Source organism: Rhagoletis pomonella, unplaced genomic scaffold, assembly GCF_013731165.1.
Source record: "Rhagoletis pomonella isolate Grant_MI unplaced genomic scaffold, Rhpom_1.0 Rhpom_scaffold_00003, whole genome shotgun sequence".
Classification (NCBI taxonomy): domain Eukaryota; kingdom Metazoa; phylum Arthropoda; class Insecta; order Diptera; family Tephritidae; genus Rhagoletis; species Rhagoletis pomonella.
In genome coordinates, this window is record NW_023458557.1 from 92,988,242 (window position 1) to 93,011,281 (window position 23,040).

The 23,040-nt window shown below is 32.1% G+C and overlaps 1 protein-coding gene across 1 annotated transcript in view; it reads left to right on the top strand.

Annotated features, from left to right (window-relative positions):
• The window catches only part of LOC118736420 (serine-rich adhesin for platelets), a 278,380-nt gene that overhangs the window by 60,137 nt on the left and 195,203 nt on the right, over window positions 1-23,040 (top strand). The window contains exon 3 of the mRNA XM_036466514.1: window positions 21,553-22,223. Coding sequence (XP_036322407.1) covers window positions 22,151-22,223 — 73 coding nt within the window. The 5' untranslated portion in view covers window positions 21,553-22,150. The remainder of the gene's footprint in view (window positions 1-21,552; window positions 22,224-23,040) is intronic.

A 23,040-nucleotide genomic window follows, 5' to 3' on the forward strand; every position in this document is an offset into this window, starting at 1 on the left:
GCAAAAAATATGTGCAGAAACTTTCGAGCTATCGAAAACCCCCTTTTGGGACTATTCTCACGGTGGTAGCTGCTGATTTAATCACTGTGAAATCGGCCATTAGTATCTCACTTTATTTTATTAAAATTTTGCGCTAGTAATATTCGCCAATACATTACTGGCTATACCCAAGTTTTGCCACAATCGCTGTAGTACGATAATATTTTTAAAACACCTATTCTTTACTGATTCCTTTTCGCGTCTCTTTCTCAGCCATACGACCTTCCTTAATATGTATATACATACATATACTCGGCTGATAACAGCATTTACTGTGTATATGTGTGCTATGTACATGCCTTTTATGGTATGCAGCATGATTGTAGACCCACAAAAAGTAGTTAGTATAAGTGATAAAATATAAGCAATAGCAGTTAACTAAATAAAAACTTATTCTTACTAGCATTCACGCGACTTTGATACGAAAGAGATTCACTATTTTACTTGGAGTTAAACTCAAAATAAATCATGTAAACGTATATACATATACACAATTTTATTCGCTTTCTATCAAGGACCGAACATAACAGTTGAATGATGAAAACTGTCATTGACAAATTCACTATGAAGGAAATGTTTCTTTTTTTTTACCGAGAATCAAATTTGAAAATAAATTTTTATTTGCAATTTTTATGCAAAATAAAAAAAAAATAACAATTACTCTTGATTTTTATTTTATAAATCCAAAATAACAATTATTTTTGATTTTTATCTAAATAGTCTGCAAATAACAGTTATTTTTGGTTTTTATTATATGTCTTAGATAACAGTTATCGAAGACTTTTATTTATAAAAGTCATCAATAAAAATTAGTCAGTGACTTTTAGTTTTAAAAGTCATCAATATAAATCAGTCACCGACTATTATTTTTTAAGTTATACGTATAAAAGTCATGTATCGTTTTTCGCAGTTGAAAAGGTGTTGGAGAACAAAAGTCTACTACGCCTTATACAAATGACTTTTATAAGTATGATTTAAAAAATAAAAATCAGTGACTGATTTATATTGATGACTTTTAAAAGTAAAAGTCACTGACTGATTTTTATTTATTCGATAACTGCTATCTAAGACATATAATTTAAAAATCAGAAATAATTGTTTTTTTTTTTGGATCTATAAAACAAAAATCAGAAATAACTGCTATTTGAGGAGTAACTAAATAAAAGTCAAAAAATAACTGTTAAAGTACGATTTCTTTTAATAAAAGTTGTAACTGTTGCAGACCCGGTTTTCTATAATCCGATAATAAAAGATATTGGTATCGACACATTTAATATTTGATATACATATAGTTATCGATATGTTTATGGTTTTTTGTGCAGTAATCGATATACATATTTAGTAACTATATTAATAACATATATTCTTCTCTTCTTTCTCTGAACACATGATTTGGTTATAGTTACATTATTTGCTTATAGTGACCCAATCATGTATTTAGCTGACTTTTTTCTGAGTGTAGGAGTGCCAGTTACTGTCAAGATAGGACCGATTTTCTAGATTTTAGGAGCCTTTAAAAATTTTTTCAAACGCGTCGTTTAACTTATAAGGAACAAAATTACTTATCGGAAAATCTTTGAAACTAAAACGTGACTACCAGTTTTTATATCTTTGAAGAACTTTGGCAGTACTTGGAATTAACGATCGATACGTTCCAGTTTTTGTCGTTAAATTTCGATAATTTGATATGAGTTTCAAAAACACTTAAACCGCATAACTCAATAAAACTCGACAAATTTCGATAATTATCAATGACTGCGTTTTGGGCACTCGATAAATCGCGATAACTTAGACATTTACATATATCTATACATTGATAGCTCGATAAACTTTGGATAACTCTATAAATTTCGATAATTTGACTAATTTTGATAGCTCCATAAATTTCGACGACTTGATATACTATAAAAATTCCAAAAACTTCGATTCGATAAACCGGAAAATTTCGGTAAATCAATAATTTTGGATAACTTAATAAGTTGAAAGAGCTTGATACATTACGATAACTGGATAAATTTCGTTAACTCCATAAATATTGATAATTCAATAAAAATCGATAGTTTGATAAAGCCCATTAACTTGGCAAATTTCTATAATCCAATAAATTTGTATACCGTACTTGATAACTATCTGTAAAATTCGACAATTAAGTTTCTGTGTCTCTATAAATTTCGTCATCTCAATGAACCTTGATCAATTTGAATTAACTTCGATAACTATAAACTTCGATGTCTCGATAGCTTGATAACTGAATTTTTGATGACTGGATGTGTTCGATTGTTATAAAAAATTTCTATAAATTTCCTTAATTCTTATGTATTTTTCATTGCGTTCATTTTCGTCTTTATCTTCAATTTGGCTTCAATTTTTTGTCAATACTTCTAATTTTATTTTCAATTAAGCCTAGAAAACATAATAGACGATAAGGCAAAGTGCATGGAAAAGGGGGAAAGAAGGGAAAATTTTAAAGCCTTCTCCTTTTCGAAATTCCGTGAATCCTCAATAAAAACTAGAAATCGATTCAGAATCCAACTGACCAATTGTCAAAACATCAGACAAGAACAACGAATGCTGTTATTTCATTTTATGTGACGATACGTTACGTTATGTTACGGTATGCTATTTTAAATTACTGGTATGCTATGTTATGTTCTTTATGTGGTGTTATCTACGTTAAGTTATCCCGTGCTATTTTATGTTATTTTTTGTTATGTTGCGTTACGTTATGTTACGGTATGCTATGTTTTATGTTATTTTCTGTTATGTTACGTTACGTTATGTTATTTTATGTTATGCTATGCAAATAAATTAGTTTATATAAAAATGTAATTTTTTACTTTTTCTGAAAAGAAACTGAAATTCTACTAACTTTTTTCCTTATTCTCAGCTACCCATAATTGAAATTACATTGAAGTATTGTGTTAAATAAACGAGTATTGTTTGTTGATAAGAACTTATTTTGCTATCATCAAACGAAAATACACAAACAACAATATTAAAAAATCAAAAGCAGTTATAAATGAGCAACAACACCAAATCAACCGAATGGCAGTCGACATCCGATAGTAGCGCTGCTCGTTATTTTAGTGGGTGACTGTGCCAGACGCGATTTGCGGCTCACTGGAGGCGCTCCACTAAACTCTGACGCAGGCGTAGCGATGACATAAACAACGTAGGCTTTAACTCACATCCTTACATTAATCTGTGTGTGTAATAGTGCTACGGTTATTAAACGTTAATACTACGTAAATAGAATGCGCAATCGGCGCCTTGATAAACTGGCTGTCTAGCATGTTGTTATTGTTTTTTGACCGATCAGGTGCATTTCCAACAAATTAACACCGCTTAATAAGTGCTAAATGATTGCAAGTGAAAGCTGCCGAAAAGTGCCAAAACTAGTAAGGAGTGATATTTTTGCTTTTGTTTGCTTTTTGGTGAGTTAGTGTTAGATAAAACAAAAAAAAAATATTACTCATACGACGTGGTGACGTGCAAAATGATATTTATGTAGGTACATATGCATACATATGTGGGAATGGCGATCATATGCTTGCTCTCGTGAGCGGTTTAAATAAACTATGTGAGCTTATTTATATATGTTATGTTTTTTTTTTTTTGTGCATTTCAATGCCACTACTTTGCATGCCACCCTGTGTGAGTGTGTGTTCGTTCGACATGTAAATATTTTGATGTGCGTTTAAGTGTCGCAAAGATAGTCTTTCGTCGGCGGTCGCCATAGTGAAACCAGTAGATATTTAAGGTATCTGATATCATTTCTTTTCGGCAAACGATAAGTCTTCTTAATATTATTGTCTGAGATTGCGCTTTTGATAGCTTCGAAGCATTTAGTGTTTTTTGTTTAGGTTTTGTGGCGAATGTTTTTTCGCTTGTGTATTTCCTGTCGACTACGCTTACAATTTTGCACTCACCAATACCGTGTGCTCCGTTTATTTTATATTACTTTATGAGTCGTCTTTATCTGCAAGCACATAATGACAAAAGTACCTAAGTACGAACGTACATTTTTTCGTGTGTTTATTTAGCCGCTCCGTCATCTACATAGTGCCTTAATTAATATGAATGTGCTATTCCCTGCCTCTCTTGCATTAAAGTTCTGTTCAGTGCATAAATTCACCTCAACGCGTCGAGTAGGTGGTGGTTTTTGCCGTACATTTTTACGACCCAAAATTGAAAAAAGTAGGAAATTTTTCCTACAACGAAAAAGTGGAAACGAAATTGTAACCAGCCCGGCCATTGCTTGCAATGTATTATCGCAAATAAACGCCTAATTATTTTGAAATTTATTCGCACCGTTTTTGTTTGTACAAATTCTGCGAAGTGCAAAGCAAAGTGTGTACTCGTATGTGTTTGTTTGTTGTTTTTTTTTTTTTTTTGCTTAATTGCAGTCTCTGTACTGGGAATTTGTGTTTGCGCTTCGCTCATTCGACATACTACTTACCAGCGTTTTGTGTGCCTGGGACTAGAAAACTGTGTAGCTTTAGTTATTTTTTTTCTAACGAACTGTTATCAATAAAATTCGAAAACTGAAACTAGCATGTGGTTTTCGAGAAAAGGAATAAATAAAGAGTTTTAGTGCGAAAAAGTGCTTGTGAAATAACGAATTTTTTCATACGACTATGATTTCTGTAATGCTTTCAAAAGTGTGCCAAAAAGTTGTAACCAAAAAAAAAAAACAAACCGAAGTAGCTAGTCGTTAAGAATTAGTTACTCAGCATCCTTTAAAGTGCCTAAACTATTACAGAGCAACGAAAAATTAGCTTTGCAGCAACAGGTGTGTATTATTTTATATGTAAATGATGTCATGTACCTGTCTCATCTCTGTAAAATGCGCACGCACAGATGTGAGGAAATAGTCAAGCAAAGTGATCTGTTCTACTTAAATTAAAACTTTTTTGCATTACAATTAATTTCAGCTAAATTTAAATATTTTTAAAGTGTTTATTATTTATTTGCCTTCGTTTATAGAAGTGCAGTAAACGACCTTCTACATCTAAATTATGTTCTGAAATGCAACAGCAACTAGCCATGATTTATTGTTATCGCATCTGTTTTCAATCAAAGTTATCGTTACTCCTTCCACGATGTTATGAGTAATTTTCAACGGTTTCATAGGCTTTGTAGTGATATTTCTCATGTGTTTTTGCACCAAATTTTCGATATTTAACAGTATTAGATAATTATTTATTTACCTATTAATTTTATTCGTAGATTTTTCTATAATTTTCTCGAAAAAAAAGTTATCGACATTTTCTTGACACTTTGTCGATATCTTTTCCCCGAAATTTTCGACGTTTCCCGACAAAATCATCGTTTTTTTTGCCGAAGATATCGATATTTTTTGTCAAAGTCGTCGATATTTTTGCCAAAGTTATCGATATATTTTGTCGAAATAGTCGATATTTTTTCGTAGAAATAAGATTGTTTGTCGAAATTTCTTTCATTGAAATTGTCGACAATTTTTCGGCGATACTTTCGATAGATTTTGTTTGAATTCTTGATGTTTTTACCTCAAAATTATCGATATTATTCAACAAAATTATCGATATTTTTGCGTTATTATTTTAGACGTTATTGTTTTATATTTTTGTGAACAGAATTATCTATAGATTTATATATATTATATCGATACAATTGTAGGCATCGTTATCGATTTATTTTCTAAATGATATACCAAAGATATGATAAAAAACTTACCGATATCCATTAGTATAGGTTCACACAAGTTTAATGTGCATCAAACTGAGACGAATAAAAGAGGTAGGAATACGGTACGGCAATTATAAAAGAGGAGTACTGCAGTTTTGTCCTTTAAAACAAGTTTTTCGGGCCTAAATAGGCGATTTTGGGTCGATATTATAGGCGCAGATATCGCCGTTCTTTTATAAAAAATTTCCGCTTTATTCTCACCCAGCTTTCCTTAGAATTCAACAAAAATTTGTCACACCAAATTGCACATCACTTCCGAAAATAGTGCAAAAGTCATTGACCGACCGACCAACCAACGTCGACCGAGTGATCAACAACTTTAAAACAACATAAAAACAAATACACTTTAAATGCCGATGCATTTGAATTTCGAATGGAAGTAGGAACGCCCCTTTAATTGATGCAACTAATCATACTTTTAAATTCGTTACCACAGACACATACTTTTCATTTCGAAAAATTCGCGACACGCTGCAGGAATTAAAACATGTTGCGAAAAGAAGAAACAGCAAACAAGTACGTAAAAAAATCAAATAGAAAATAGTAAAGAAAAAATTGCACGCCAAAAATAAATAGGTAATTGGTTGTTTCGACCAAAAGACAGCGGCGAACTTACCTACTAATGGCATCTGCCTTCTGCTTTTTGCCACTGAAACGCTTTGCCGGCTGCCGGCCGCTAGCGAATGTGATGAGAGCCGCAAGTGGACGAATGTTGGCGTGTTTTCGGATTTACTGTGGCATTCTCTATTTTTTTTTTTTTTTTATTGCCACCTCAAAGTTGCATGGAATGTGCGCACAAGTAGTGGAGCGTTGCCCAAATTAGTGAATCAGGTGAATGTGCGACCGATTGAAATAATTTGCCTAAAATAAATATTGCAAGTATTCAACTTCGGTGGAAGGTTTTCAGAAGAGGAGTATAATATTTGTTAAGTGGCATGGTACTAGATATCTAAGGTGTGTTTCTTTCATTCTTAAGTTAAGAATCTTAACGATGTAATTTGTCAAAAAAATATCAAATTCGTCGAAGGTTGCCAAAGGGCTCTTGCGCTTACTCTCTCACACAATTTTTCTTTGAATAGAAATGGAGATGTATGAACTCTAAACTTTCCTCCTTTACTCTATTTTATCATGTACTAAAAAATTCGAAGACTTAGCGAATATACCAACCAACCTCAATGAAATTCACAATTGCTGAGGATGGTTCATTTATCCATCTTCCTTTATACACATTCGCTTTCTCACATGCTTCGCATCGTTTCCACACAATTTTATTTTAAGCATTTTCCCTCCCACCTGAGAAGTTCATGCCACATACGTTGCACTCAAAAACTAAATACAATTTTTGATTCTGTTTTCGGCGAATGTTCTGCTTTAAAAATATAATTTTATTTTCGTAACTTAAAATTTGTAAAATGACGCAGTGTTTGAAATGTGCACTGCGGTTTTGGTGTTCCCAACATTGGTTTTTTTTTTTTGTTCGCTCATACATGGTTTCTATGCATATGTGTGTGTATTGATATCAAACACACAGTCAGCGGCAACTTTTTCATGTTTTTTTTTTTCACCTTTAGTTATTTTTATCAGCCAATGTGTGGATTTTTTGTGAATGAGTTTTTAATTTTGTTTGCGGTAGCTTTTATCAATCCATAAAATTTAATTCTTATAGCAGTCCACTCTCTTTTTATTTTGCTGTCCATTAAGTGATTTTTTTTGGGATTTTGCTTTTTGCATAGTCTCAGCTTTTGGGGCCGTTTTCTCAATTAAGTTTTAAAATTTATCTGCCCTTTAAACACAAATTTCGTCTGAAAAAATTAGGAAGATATAGTATACTGAAAATATAGTAAAATAGTTTTTTGGTAAGACAAATGAATGACAGAAGGCAAGATAGTTTGAAAGACTTTCCTTATTCTAGTACAATAGCCTTAGAGTAAGCACTTGTATGTATGTCATTTGCACTCTAAAAATTCTGTTTAAAAATACGCCTATAAATCGAGTATATTTTTGTTTATTTTTTTAATTTTTTTTTGTAAATTTACACGATGAATATGTAATTTTCTCGTTTACACATTTTCGTGTGTAAAAATCCTTTTTGTTAGTGGCTTTACACAATTCTAAGGGTGAAATCAAACTGCAGATGTGTATTTTGTAGCTTGTACACACTTTCTTAGTGAATTTACGCACACCACAGCAACTATATTACACTCTAAAAAGTCCGAAATTTAAACAAACTATTCGTTGAATAATCTAGCATGTAATTTCGCGAATAATAAGGTAGGAAATCAGTAACCTACCTTTTAGGTAGGAAATCTACACAATTCTTTTTTTAGAGTGTAGATCGCGTCGTTTCAACAGTCGCAATGGGCGAGTAAGCAACGCACTGGTGTGCCTTTCTAGAGGTCCAGGTTCGAAACCTCGGGCAGCGAATTTTTCTATAATGTTTTCTTTTTTTAATTAAATTTTGAAATCTTGTCTCGAAAAGGAAAATATATATATTTTTTTAATTTCATTTAATTTTTAGAAACGTGTTTAATTTTTTGTAATAATTTTTAATTAATAATTTTATAGTTTTTCAATTTAATTTTCCCTTTGGTTTAAGGTTTTAATGTTTTAAAAAGAAAAAAATTTAATTCATGTAATTTTTAGGAGCTTATTTCATTAACTTTTTTATTTAATTTTCAAATTTCTTTTTTAAAGAAAGGTATTTTTTTTAATTCATTTAATTTTTAAAAACTTTTTTTTTTATTAATAACTTTTTAGTTTTTCAATTTCATTTTCCTTTTGGTTTAAGATTTTAATGTTTTAAAAAGAAAATAATTTTTTTATTTCATGTAATTTTTAGGATCTTGTTTTAATAACTTTTTTAATTTTACTTGTTTGCCTATTTTATTTAATTAATTATTAATTTTCAGATTTTGTTTTAAAAATAAAAATATATATTTTTTTTATTTCATTCAATTTTTAATATCATTTTTATTTTTGCTTTATTTTCATTAAATTTTCTCTCTTTTTTAATTTAATTTTCTCTTATTTATTAGGTTTTACTGTTTTTAAAAGGAAAATATACAAATATTTTTAATTTGATCTAATTTTTGAAAAACTTATTGCTAAAAGCGAACAGCATAACGCCAAGACCTCCTCGTTAGCAGATCTTTCAGTTAGTTTTTCAAAAGACAGTCAAGACAGTTGCCAGAAGTGGAAGAAGAAAGAAAGGCGAGTGCGAGTGTTGAGCGGCTAAAAAATCGCATTAAATTTTTATATATATATATTTTTTTTTGTTGCAGGCGTTTTGCAATTTTTTCCATATAAATATGTATTTCTTGTGGAAGAATATGCGCCAGACCGTTTGCGAAAAAAATAATAAACAAAGTCAACGCCATTTTTCGCTATTTATATGAAGGAAAAAACCGCAAAACTCGTAAAAAAAAAATAATTATTAAAAATCAATGCAATTTTTTAGCCGCTCAAAAGTTGCAGTTATTTTACTTAAATTTTATAAGCCTGTTAACTGCATTTCCAAAAAAATTTATACAAATTCTGGTTAAAAAGCTCGAAATTTAGATAAAGATTTGTTGAATTTTTCTAAATTCTGAATAAAGTTTTAAAGCGTGATTTATATGGTTTTTGTTAAAGCATCGACTATATTTTTATAAAAATATATTTAAAAAAAAATTTTAGAAAATTTTTTTTTAAATTTCATTAGCCTTCTAATTAAAATGCTCAGAATTTTGTTGAACATTTTTTGAGTTCTTCTAAATTCTGTATAAAGGTTGAATGTTTGATTTATGGGGTGTTTGTTTAAGCATGAACCCTATTTTTACCTCACTTTTATTAGCTCGGGATGTAACTATGTAATATTGATGCGTTTAAAAAATTCAGCGATTTCCATTCTCAAGTTACATACCTGATGACAGTACGAATAGGAATTGCTTTAAACGTCCATACTTAAAGTAACCTGATCAGTACGAATGGAAATTTTAATAGCGAGGTTTTAGTTTTTTAAACTATAATTTTATTATAAAAAAATATTTAAAAAATTTTAGTTTGACAAACATTGTAAATATTAAAAACGAAACACCATCCATCCACTTTTGACCGCCACTGTATATATGTACATACATATGTATGCATACAGTTCCCTGCTGGGATTGCTTCTGCCATATTTGTTTACAAATACTTATTGTTTATAGTTGCCATAAAACCACCTTTCACATGCATCCATTTCAAATACATTCGTGCCAAATTTAAGCTACTGAATACAAGTTCACCAGACATCTCAATTTTCAATCGGATTTTTCTAGTTTCCTACGAACACGAAATTCTTCACGTACTTTAGTATACACACTCATGCACACATAAAAATTACTATAAAAGTGAATTGCATTTCTACGATTAATACGACTACAACATGCATTAAGGCATATGTGCACATACAAATAGTTATATTTATTTGAATGGCTTTGATGTGTCTTATTAGGGTGATGTGTGTTTATTAGGGCATTCATGCAGCATCTGTATGTATGCAAGAACGTCTATTATACTGAATTATAAAGTTAAACAATTTTGGTTTAGTCATGTGAGAAAATTGCTTATGGTGCACGATCACTATTTCTTAGAGCTACATACATATTAATATGGAAATATTTTTAATGACAGAAGTGAAATGTTTAGCTTTAAAAATATCATTTACCTAACTAATTAACTTTCCATTTGCTCCAAATTTTTCTAGTTGTTACGTTTGCGCGCTAAATTTTCCAATACAGATGTTTATCAGTTTTTTAGTTTTAGTCATAGGTATTGTTTCTTGTTTTGCCTTTTTTCTATTTTATTTCACTTTTTTCTGTGCCTTCTAGCGACTATATTAATTTGTATGAAGTTTACTTTAGAAATCTTATCAGTTGTTTTGCCTTAAAATGTTGTAGGCTACATTTGCGAAAATTTTAAAATATTACATCTGCTACAGCAGTGTTATTACATATATATTTGTTTTGTTGTTTTTGCTGTTGTTTATATATTTTCAGACAAGACTACATATTGTTATTGATAACAAAAATATGTAGGAACATACCTACATATGTATGTACCGGCCGTTAGCCTAATTTTCCTTTTCCTTGAACACCTTTCGTTTTTATCGTTTCTTTGCAATTGCGAATTTTTACGTAGTCTTAATGATTTCACTAAAATAATTTATAATGAATAATAAAAGCTTGTGAATGAATTCCATTGTACCAATTTGTTACACTTTCGACAAGCAAACTTCATTATTTGCTACAAAAAAAAAAGAAAAGAAAAATGTAATATTAGTAAATAATTTCAAGGCAAACAAAGTACCAGAGGTTTGGTGAAATTTACTGTTCGAAATGGTCGAGAGTCTTAATTTTTTTTTTAATAAAAGCTAATAAAATTTAGTAGAGACCTATTGAGCCCGACTTTTGAATTTTCATTTGTTCATATAAAATTTTTTAGTGCAAAAAGTAAATAAATGTTTCAAAATAAAAATTAGTTTAACACATTTATAGGGCTCTCTTAAAACGAAAAACAATGGCAAAAGTAAAAGTTTAATCGCCTTATTCATAAAAAATAAAGTAGGTTTAAAGAGCTTCATAAATTGATGTTTTCATACATTTTTCAATTTATAAACCTTTTATAAAGCCTATTTATTTTTTATGAATAAGGCCGTAAGTTTATAAAATTTTCCTAAATTTAAAATTATTTCAGATTTTTTTTGAAAAATTTTAAGCAAGTATGCCGTTTTATAGCCCATGAAATTTTAAACCAAGTTTCGAGTGGCTAAGAATTCGCGTTGATTTTTAATAATTTTATTTTTGCTGACATTTCTAGAACATTTTATGCATTTAGAAGAAAACGCCTAGCACCGTCAGAAAAAAAAAATATATAATGCGGCGGCTGCTTACTACAGCGCTTCTGATCAGTGATATGAGGTAATAATTGAAAATATTTTTATTATAAATTTTATATAATTCGTGTGGCTCAAGTAAGAATTTATGTTGATTTATTGATTTCATAGAGAAATATGGAACATAGAGTCAAATTATGCATTTGTCATTGCGAACTTCATCATCATCACGGCGCAATAAAACCGCATTCCCGCCATTCTCGTCTTATCTTATACAAAATTTTAAAAGAAAATTTTCAAATAAGATTGTGTCAAATGAATAAAAATCTTTTTTCTCGCTCTTATTACTTCAACTGCTATAATTTCATAATGGCTATCCAATCTCAAATAGACATTAAAAAAATAGTAACCAACTTTTTCTAATCCATTGGCACTTTTTCATCGAACGCAGTTGATCAGATTCCCATCGCCTCTAACTTTTTGTTATAAATTCCAATTTGTATACATAGTATCATAAAAATAAAATTTGCCTTCTTTGTCATCTACTATGGAAACAAAATGCATTGGTTGGGTCGCAAAAATTATTGTAATAATCGCCCAAAGAGAGCTTTTACTCCGAGATTTGGAAACAGTCAATATAGTGATTGGATCCTGTTGACCTAAAGTAACACATTTTGCCTTCTTTGATCGTACGTACACCCGATATCTATCGGACGGAATTCATTTAACATTCATATCACTTGGAAGTTTTCTCATATACATAACAAAAAGTGTAAAGATAACGATTTGGGCTCATGCTAAAATCTTCTCTAATTTTTTAATGTTTGTAAGACGATCCGATCTAATGCACATTGAATACTCTCTTTTATAGCCAAATTGTAATTAAACACTTTTAAATTTCAATCAAATCGATAAGTGCCTGAATATTGCTGACAGATAAGACACTGATGTTAATTGATTTAATACTGAAAGGTTAATTAAAAGAAGAAGTGGGAGTGATTCATTACAACAATACCTAATTTACGTATATCAGTTATACTTAAATATAAAATCACTTCAATTCTTTAGAGTGATTTCATAATTAAGTATAAGAAACCTAAAATGCAGTGTATTCCAATAAATCACTCTCTATATTCTTTTTATAAAGCTTAAACTATTTTATCTGAATGTTTCAGCGGCCATTTACTGGGATGGTTGACATTTTTTAACTATAACCTTTCACCTATAAGATAACCAGCTATTTTCTTAGTTTGTGAGTTATATTAACCTGCGAATGTTATTGCTGCAAATGACAATGTGCAGCTGCCATTCACTTTGTTAAGATATTTTACGAAGCGAATGAGGTCAGGGCCGTCTTCTAAATCTTCTTCAGTTTTCGAACCATCTGCGTATATTACTTTTGCGTGTGGTCCCGAACCATGTTTTCTAGAATTGTCTGATTTCAGGTCGCTTTGCTGCCTAGTTCGATTTTGAAATTTTTTTCAAACATTGTTCACTTGACGTTATCATCTCCGAATAGAAGCTTGATGGACGCAGCGATCCCATTAAGGTCGTCTGAGAAAAATGCCAATAAGAGTTTTTTTCTGGTTTCTTGTTAAAATTGTCACAATATCGATTTCAAATTGGGTATCCTAGTGTTCCGTTGCTTGAGCTTCTCGCTCGTCCTATATCACTGATACTGAGAAACCTAACACTTGCTAAAGATACTCATAAGCAAACTTATTTTAAGTCGTCAAGGAACTGAAAATTATTTTACCCTGGTGATTTTATGCCTTGTCAGACTGTTATAGATGCCTGATATGCGATCCCTAATATATTATCTATCATTTCTTTTCGAGGTTTTGTGCTAGTATTTAATATTTTTTAATGAAAAGTTTACACACACACCTGTCTGCATTTTATAATATCTCTGAATTGCAAAAATGGATTCTTATAACCGGGTGTCCATATACAAGTTCTCAATCGCCGAAGAACACAAATCCATTTTGAACGAGCAAATACGCCGTAAACTCAGACTGTGAAAACGGACACAAAACTTGTACGTAACTAATAATAATAATAACGGTTGCCACCTATTCGAAATTAGTTACAAGCTAAATAACTTAAAAAAACGTATGGTTATCAAATGAAAAATATTTTAGAAATCAGCTTTTGTTAATTTATGGCCTTATAACAATTATATTCAACAATTATATTCAATATTGTGGAAAAGCAACAATAATTTGAAAAAATGGTAGAGTTGATAGCTATTTCGGGAAAAAATTTAGTGATTTCCGAAATAGCTATCACTTCTACCATTTTTTTTTTCAAATTATAGTTGCTTTTCCACAATACGTTTTTCATTAAAAACGGCCTCAAGCTCAATAAAAATTGTTGAATATATTTTAGAAATCCACAATTCAGAAATATTTTTGAATAGGGTTGCCACGTATTTTCAATCTTATTTTTACTTAATTTTTTTGTTTAGAAAATAAAGGTACAATATTACTATACTAAAAGGTGGCTCATTAACAACGCTTTGCCCATATACTAAGTATTTTCCCTTAGTGTATTACTGTAAGGTTGCCACTTTATTTTCGATTCTAAAATATTTAACTAAAGCAACGCAATATCGATATCAAACGATAGGTATTTTTGAGGACTTTAATCCGAAAATATTTTCGATGAGGGGTGCCATGTTTATTTTTTGTAATACAAATTTTTATTACTTTCTTATTAATTTTATTTATTTTATAAATAAATATAAATAATATATAAATTTATTTCCAAAATCTCCTTTTGCGTATCAAACCTCGAAAACTTTAAAAAGTACATGCACTCCGAGCAAAGCTCGGTCAACCTAGTACTCGGCATTAAAACTACTAAAAAATTGGGTAGTTCCACTTTATTTCTCCTGCTTTTGATAGGAAACATTTCGCTTGTTCTCACCGAGTTACAACCCACGAAGAAATGTGTCTTCCGTTTGACACTTAATTCTAATTAAATCGCGTTGCAAAATCCATGTTTAACAGATAGAAAGGACAGAGTTTTCTTTCTTTTATCTTCTACTTTTTCTTCTTCTTCTTTAAGTTTATTTAAATAGTCCTAAACTTTCGCTATTTCCAAACACTTTTAACAAATTATTACCGGAAAAGGCCTACACAAATTCATACATAGGTTTATATGTATGTATACACATATGCATACATACATACACATTTACTTGGATGTGCAATGTCGTCTTTCAAATTTAAAATCCCACCCGCACTTCTGAAACGATTCCGAGTTAAAACAATAAAAACATCAATGAACTATAAATTATCATGGCTTTATCACCTAACGCAAAAGGGACAGTGGAAATAAACGCCGAACAAACAATTTAAATAGAAATAATAACACACAAATTTAAAAATAAAGCCAAAGCAGAAAATCTCAAGTGGCGTGCACGTCAGAGGAAAAAACTCACGTCAAAATAGACTAGATAAAAATACACACGAATGCATATGTATGTATGTATGTACATTAGGGCGGGTAAATTTTTGTTTTGACTATGCGCGTATAGCGTAGGAGTATTCTACGTGTAATTCTAAGCAAATTTGCCGAAGCAAAGATGGGTCTAAAATTGGTTTGGCGTTTGCCAAATTGCGAAAATAGGTGTCAAAGAAAATGTGAAAATTTTCACAGTTGCACCCTCTGATGGCAATTTTAAGAAAAATATAAGTGCAGGAATGGACTCCTCATACGAAAAAACCCTTTGAAGCATGTTTTTATACAAAATTTAAGCACTTATTTACTGCACTAAGAGTGCGCTAAGCAAAGGGCTAAGAAACCTATTTTCGCAATTTGGCAAACTCAAAATTGATTTTAGACCCATTGTTTGTTCTGAAAGTTTGCTTAGAATCACTCGTCGAATCCTTCTGTGCTATACGCACATAGTCGAGAAAAAGTCTTTTGTACGAATTGACCCGCCCTAATGTACATTTTCATTTGTTGATACAAAAGGAACTCATACATATGAAGTATATCTGCGTATGGAATAGTTTTTTTCTTTTTTTTCCTCTATGCGTCATCCCAGCAAAACACCTACCAAAAGCAAAAACGCTGATCATTTACAAATTTAAGCAACACAGATGTCCGTATGCAGCGTCCATCAGCTCTGCCACTTTCTGCTGCCTCTGCCTGTTCTACCTTTGAAAAGCTGCCAGCAAAAGGCATTTTCCACTTGCAAAATATGTAGACCAAATACTTAAAGGCAAAAACCCAGCAATTTAACGAAATTCGAAAATTATTATTTGTTTTTTTCTTTACCTTATAAAATCGCCTGCAAAAATATATTTATGAAAATATTTTCTGCATTTTGCCGTATAAACTACTAAATGTGTAATTTTCATTAGAATGTTAAATTTTATTTTCCGAGTAGTATCGAAACGAATGTCCACAACGAAAGTTGAGTGGAATGGACGGGAAGCGTCGCTTTGGTGTTTTTTTTTTTTTTTAATTTTTATTTGTTATTTTGTGCACTAAATATCGAAACGGGAAATTGCGTATAGGCGGGGAATTCTATGAAAGTAAATAAACGAATATTCATAGTAGTTGTTGTTATTATAATTGAATTTCTGTAATCGAATAATTGTGAAAGTCTGATCACGAAGTTAAACGAATTTTGCGGTCGCTAATCGAGAAACTTAATTGAAAACAAAAAAACCAAACAGCGAATAAAATTGTTGTTTAAAATTTGTGAATATGCAAAGTTGTGCGATCTTAATGCCCAAAATAGTTCCAAAATTATAAAGCTACCGCAGTGAGTGCGAATGGTTTTAAGGTAAATATAGAGTCGAGGTTGCAAAACTACGAAGGGCCTATTTTCTTTTTTGAATTTTCTGAGTTCCAAAATGGTGTATAATGTGTTTTATTTGAGAAGGTATCAACGCTCAGAGAGTTAATATGCTCTCTCTCGCTTATTTACTATGCGTAACTTTATTATGTTTCTTATCGACTGAATTAAATGTAACCCTATTGACGTGTTGCGCCAAGGAGAGCAGACTGAATCTTGCCGCTAAGATTGACGACAAAGCAAATCCGACTGTGAGCGACTCAAAAACATTTGGAGTCACATTTGAATGTCAGCCTTCATTCTCCGTGCACACACCTGTTATCGTCAGTAAGCTAAATATAGAGCCGCAGCAAGGTCCTTAAATTACTTTCTAACAATACTTTGGGTAACGATAAAAAAATATTGCTGACAAAATTTAAGTGGAAGGCCCTTCCCGTCATTAGTTATGGAGCACCAAAAAGATCACCAGACAACAGCAGATCAGACCTCATACCTACCCTACTCAGTGCAGCCTCTTTATGATCGCAGAGCAACATCTCGACATGATTACCGACAGATTTTACTGCAATCAGCAGTGATCATTCCAGCTGGAAGCAGATCGGCCTGACCTGCAAATTAGGAGACCTCTCCGTGAGTACACCGGCGATGGCCGACCATAAATGAAGAAACCTTAGGATCTGGCGAGTAGAGCTGGGTGCGGAGATGTTCTCTGAAACGCTGAATGTCTCTCTTTCTCGTTTCAACTACCTAACTTTGCTAGCATCTTCCAAGCGGAAGTAGTGGACATCGAAAGGGCCTGTAAAGTAATAGAGAGGAACTGCGAAAAGCATACATTTTCTCAGAGATTGGCAATGTGCGTTAAGCTCGGCGGCCGGGTTAATAGACATCACTCTCATCTGGGTTCCCAGCCATAGGAACATACACGGAAATGATAGGGCTGATCAGTTGGCTAAGGCCGGAGCATCTTATGATGAATCCGAAGCAGAGACTATAAATTGTCCACTCGGACTCATCAAAACGGAACTGCCTGCACCTGCAATTCATACGTATGGCTGATACACGCTGGAATAACCTTCAAACCTGCAAAACTACGAGGAACATATGGCCGCATTATGACAAGCCACAGACAGACGAACTTTTCAAGAGATCGAGGAAATATATTGTCAAATTAATAGCCACGATAACGGGACATTGGCCCATTGGCGAACATGCAGCTAAAATGGGCCTTCCATATAACCCTCGGTGCCGTAGCTGTAATCTTGAGGGAAGTAAAAAAACGGTCTTACACTATCTATGCGAGTACCCAGCATTGACACAAATAAGGCAGAACACACTCGAGACTTTTTGCATACAAAATCTTGGAGAGATTTCCAAATTCATCATTACTAACCTAAATAGATTCATCGGAAAATCCAAATGGTTTGACGAACTCAACGAATCATGAAAGCAGATAAAATCAAGGATCCCAGCGAAAGCGCATCGAAATGGTGCCTTCAGCACTAATTGGGTCCTGGGAATGTACTCAGGCGACGCTTCTACCAACCAACCAACCAACCAGAGTTGAAAAACACAAACCTTTTTAAAAGCTATCGATGCAGTTTAGTCACTGTCGATAGTTTTAAAATTGTTCCTCACTATTTAATTGGAATTAACGCTGAACGAAAATGCAAACTTTCTTTATATGGAAGAAAATGCGTAATACCGTTAGCAAAAAAAATAAAAATTGCCAAAAATCGAACATTCACTTTATTATACTAAAATTGAATGGACTATAAAACTGCGTGCTAAGAAACTTTCTAAAATGTTTAAAACAGCAGGGAAATATTGATCAAACTGTAGACTTTTATTTATTTTTTATTTTTTGAAATTTGGACTTATATGGTTTTTGTTAGACAGTAAGCTAGAATTTAAAAAAAAAAATAATTAAAATTAATTTAAAAATAAAAAATAAAAACAAGTAATTAAAAAAAATTTTAAATCTTATGTACAAGCTTTTATTAGTGGTTAATAAAAATAGAAAAATCGGCCCTCTGCACAACCCAACGTCAAAATTTGTTAGTAAAGTTATTTCTTTCCATTCCACTATGAATACGGATTTTTTAAATACATCGACTCCTGCGTCACCTATCTTAAAAAAAAAAAAAAATTTGTGATGTTATTTCTTTTCTTGCAAGTAATATACATTCCACATATAAACCATATCGGACCAAGAAATACAGGCTTTTCAAATATTTCGTCACCTGCGCTACCTAGCGGATTAATTCCTCTTTCATTTGCATCGCCATCGGATCTTATACTAGATTCACATATAAGTAGATTATCCTCATTTTCGAGCTTAACACCCTAATCTGTAATTATAACAAGAGATTAGCCATTCAAAATTCGTCCCTTGTTAATCTGTAATTATAAAATAATCTCAGATTTAACCGATAACTTTTCGGTGTCCATCCTAGTTTTATCGATTGTTTTTGCGAAAGAGAGGAGAAATGCCAAATGTAAAAGTAAACAAAAATGTACGCTAGCAAGTAAAAGAGGTTTGTAAGGGTATTTTTAATAAAAAGTTAAGTTAAAATATATTTATATTGCTTATTATTGCAGAAAAACGTGATCACGGTGGCACAGAGAAGAAACATAACTTTTCCTTGAGATGTAAGAATAACAAGCACAACAAATTTGACGGCTAATAATCTGAGATTTGCCTGTGTAAACGGGGTGATTAAAAAACGAGCTTTGATTGAGATAATATTGATATGTGAACATAGTTTTAGTTTGAAGTTTCAAATCCGGGTCAACGTATCATTTATAGAACGACTATCGATAGTTTTCCAGCTCTCGTGGGAATTTAATCGTCATCGACTGCAAGCGAAGGTCGAAATATGTAAATAAAATTCCGCGTAGCGCAACTTCGTTTTTTAAACAGACTTGATTCTTATCTATCCAGTGGGGACCTCTTGTCTAAAACCATCTACTCAAGCCGACGCACAGTGGTCTGAATAGAGAATCTAGCGGGACAAAACGATTTTAACAGAGTCGCGCTGATGGATTTTCTCATTTACTAGTTTATGATACCACTGATTAGTGATTACAAATCTTCAGTCAGGTTTAAAAAGGAGGAACCCAATATGTTACGGGGGGGGGGGTTTTTGGGGTCGCTGATTATGAATCTGACAATGCATTTTTTTTTTTTTTTATTCAAAATGACGGATCCAATATGGCGGAATAATTTTAAGAAATTTATTGCATTCGCTCGTTTGTTACTCGGGTGTTTTTGATAGTATTTAGGGGTTTTTATGGTAGCTGTTACGAACCTGAAAGCAGGTTTCAAAAATTTAAAATGATGGGTCCAATATGATGGCTTTCTAATTTAAAAAATTTGTGGATTTTAATAGAACATAGTGAAAATTTGGTTCCTCCTAAATTCAAGTACTAAACAAAGCTGACAAAAGTTGGGTGTAATTTTTAGTGTGTGTGTAGTTTATATGTGAAGTAATATGAATATGTCAATATTTTTTTTTTCAAAATTTGGCTAACATTTTTTCTGCAATTTTGAAATCTAATATACTTACATTTTACTTATACTTACAAAAATATTTCAGTATTATAAATGAAGAATTATTAATTTTTAAAATTACGCGATTAAACGTCACCATTTTCACTATAATGAAAAAAACATGTTTTGATCAAAGTGCTGAATACGTTTCTAGCGAACTCAGAGATTTTAAGGAATTTCTGGACCGTCGCGTTTACAAGTGAAAAATGCAAAAATTGGACATTCGTACAAATACTAGAGTGGATGGGCCTGTTTATTAAACATTCCTAATATATTTTATTTGGTCCTAGTACCGATTTGAAGACTTCGATATTTAGTATTTCATCCCGCCAGTTTCTCCATTCAGACCACTGTGCTAGGCATCTACTAACGAGCTCTCGCTTTCTTCTCTCCGACTCTGTTGAAATTGCTCATTTCCTATGGTTACTGCAAAACCTATGTAATTTACATCGATATCGATTACCAAGCTTATGATATCGATTAATATAGCGAAAATATATTAAAAAAAAAAAAAAATATTAATAATCGCATTGATAAATATATCGAAAAACATATCGATTGATGTGTCGATACCTATATCGATAAATATTCCGATAGTTATGTATATCGATAATAATTCTATATGGATAACGCCATTATAAATATATCCATTAAGAATATATTGACAAAATATCAACTCTGATATTTTTAGGAAAGTAATTGTTTTTTTTTTCGTTGACTACAAAAAATTCAATTATAATTTTTCGCAAAACTTCACATGCAACCTATTTCATATCAAAACTCCGCCAAGCATGATTACATTCATTCTTTTACTTTTCTCTTAGCTGGTATTGAAGTTGCCTTTAAAATCGAAACTAAAGAATTTTACTTATGTAAACACATACCAGACAAATTTCTAGTAGCTAGTAGTTATTACCTAAACACTAACATGCCCACTTTCTTGAAATTGCCTTTCAAAATAGAATGAATTAAATAAGACTTGCATTTTTTTTTTTTTGCAATTTTCTCCATTCCATTTTTATATCTATGAGGTCTCTTTGCTACCAGGCGCAATAATTCCAGAATATTCAGATGCGACGAATTAGCGTTGCATTTTGAATTCCATATAGTCGAGTGTGCACTTAGAGCAGTGTTTCCCAAACTGGTTTTATATATAAAAAGTTTCATTATAATCTGAGTCTTAACTGACATGCTGCTTATAAGCCACACTTTATACCCATTTTTTTTCCAAAAAAAGGACGCAGTTATCGCATTCATTTGTTGTTCGGTAATGAATAGACTCATTCACTTCTTCAAAGTTTTATATACATCCCTGAAGGTCTTGTTACACACTTTGGGAAACACTGACATTGGCAATTATTCGAACTTATTCATACCTACATTTGTAAAAATATATTTAAATTTTTATATGTATATATATGCATACATTACATGCGCTGAAATGCAGTCACCAAGTCACCTTGGCCGCCTGAAAATTTTTATAAAAAAAAGCAAAAGTTCAAACATTCCTTAATCACCCAAGTAATCTTTTACTAACGTGCCTTCATATATATTTTCTTATCTTTCCAGATATCATTTTCGCTTATCGAAAATTTAATAAATTCTGTACGAATGCTGAACTTGGTGCTATATAAAAAGCAATTAGAATATGTACTTACTTAATAAGGAAAAAAAAAAACGCGAAACAATAATACATACAAGTAATAATAAACAAAAGCGAAAAGTGCTATTGCTATGTTTTGTGCTATGGAAGCTAACTGCCAACGCTTGCCATTTTTAATCTAAGCAAATCTATTAAGGCATCTACACGGAATTCAAAGAACACAAAAATCGATTATTAATTTTAACAATTGCACAAAAGCCGAAACGTGTGAACTGCTTACTACGTACGTATCGAATGTAGCAAATCGTTGAGGCAGAGTAAATAGCATTTAAACCCAATAAGAAAAAAAAGTATTGGTGCCACTTGGGCAGTGATTGCATAAGCGAAAGTGCAACGAAAACGGTATGCTTTTACCGCAGCTGACAACGGAACAAACAATTTTTGTTGGTCAGCACGAAAAAAGAGAAAGGAATCGTATTTTAAGCTGTAGGGGCAATTGAGGAAAATTGAAAAATTTCAACCGAAAAATCGTGATTGAAGAAAATTTAAGCTAAAACCGACGATATGGAGCATTTGGATTTGGCAGGTGTGATCAGCACGCCAACACTATGGAATATGTCGGCATTCGATCAACAAGGTGAGTGGAAATGAATACAGGCTAAATACTATTTATGTAAACGAGCATAATTGGTAGTGAGTGTACTATAGGGATGATAAAATAGTAGGCCAGTATAGATGCAAATGAAGCGATAATTCTATTAGAAAAAAAGAATTCGTTTCTCATAAAGATTTCTGAGATGCTTAAAGTGGTTAAATTTGCTGCGCTTGCAGCGTAGCTGAATTTATGTGGGTGGGACCGTGATGTTATCAAAAACAACGAACGTCACTTGACCTTCATCTGATACCCTGGTTGTGCGGTTAAAGAATATTCCTGTCTCTTTCTCAAATCGCTTAGAAACTTCCACAAAATCTAAATCAATTGGCCATAGCTGCCATTTTCAAGCAACCTAAGCAATACCCTGCCAGGAGTTGACCATGCAGCGCCACCTAGACCGAACCGAAAGGCAAATATTTGGTCACAATTCCTACTAGAAGCTTTGAAAGCTATCAAAAATTAACACTTCATGGGCAGATATTTTCCCATGCCCATCATGGTTTTAGGGTAAAAAGAAAGCCCTGCCTAGGTTTGGTTAGATTAGAGTAACTCTGCGCTCTTCGCGGCGCTGGAAAAGCCTGTTGTGATACCACTGGCCGAAGCCATATTTCTTTCTTTCCCTCCCTTAGTAATTTAACCACCGGGTGCGTTTTATATAGCACAAAAAAGTCGAGGACGTTCGCCAAGTTCATGTCGGCTAAACAATGTAAAAAGTACTTGCTGAAGAATTGGTTGCGCGTGTTGGCAAGGGCGGGACAATGGCAGAGATAATGTACGAAGCTCTGCACCTCTTCCACGT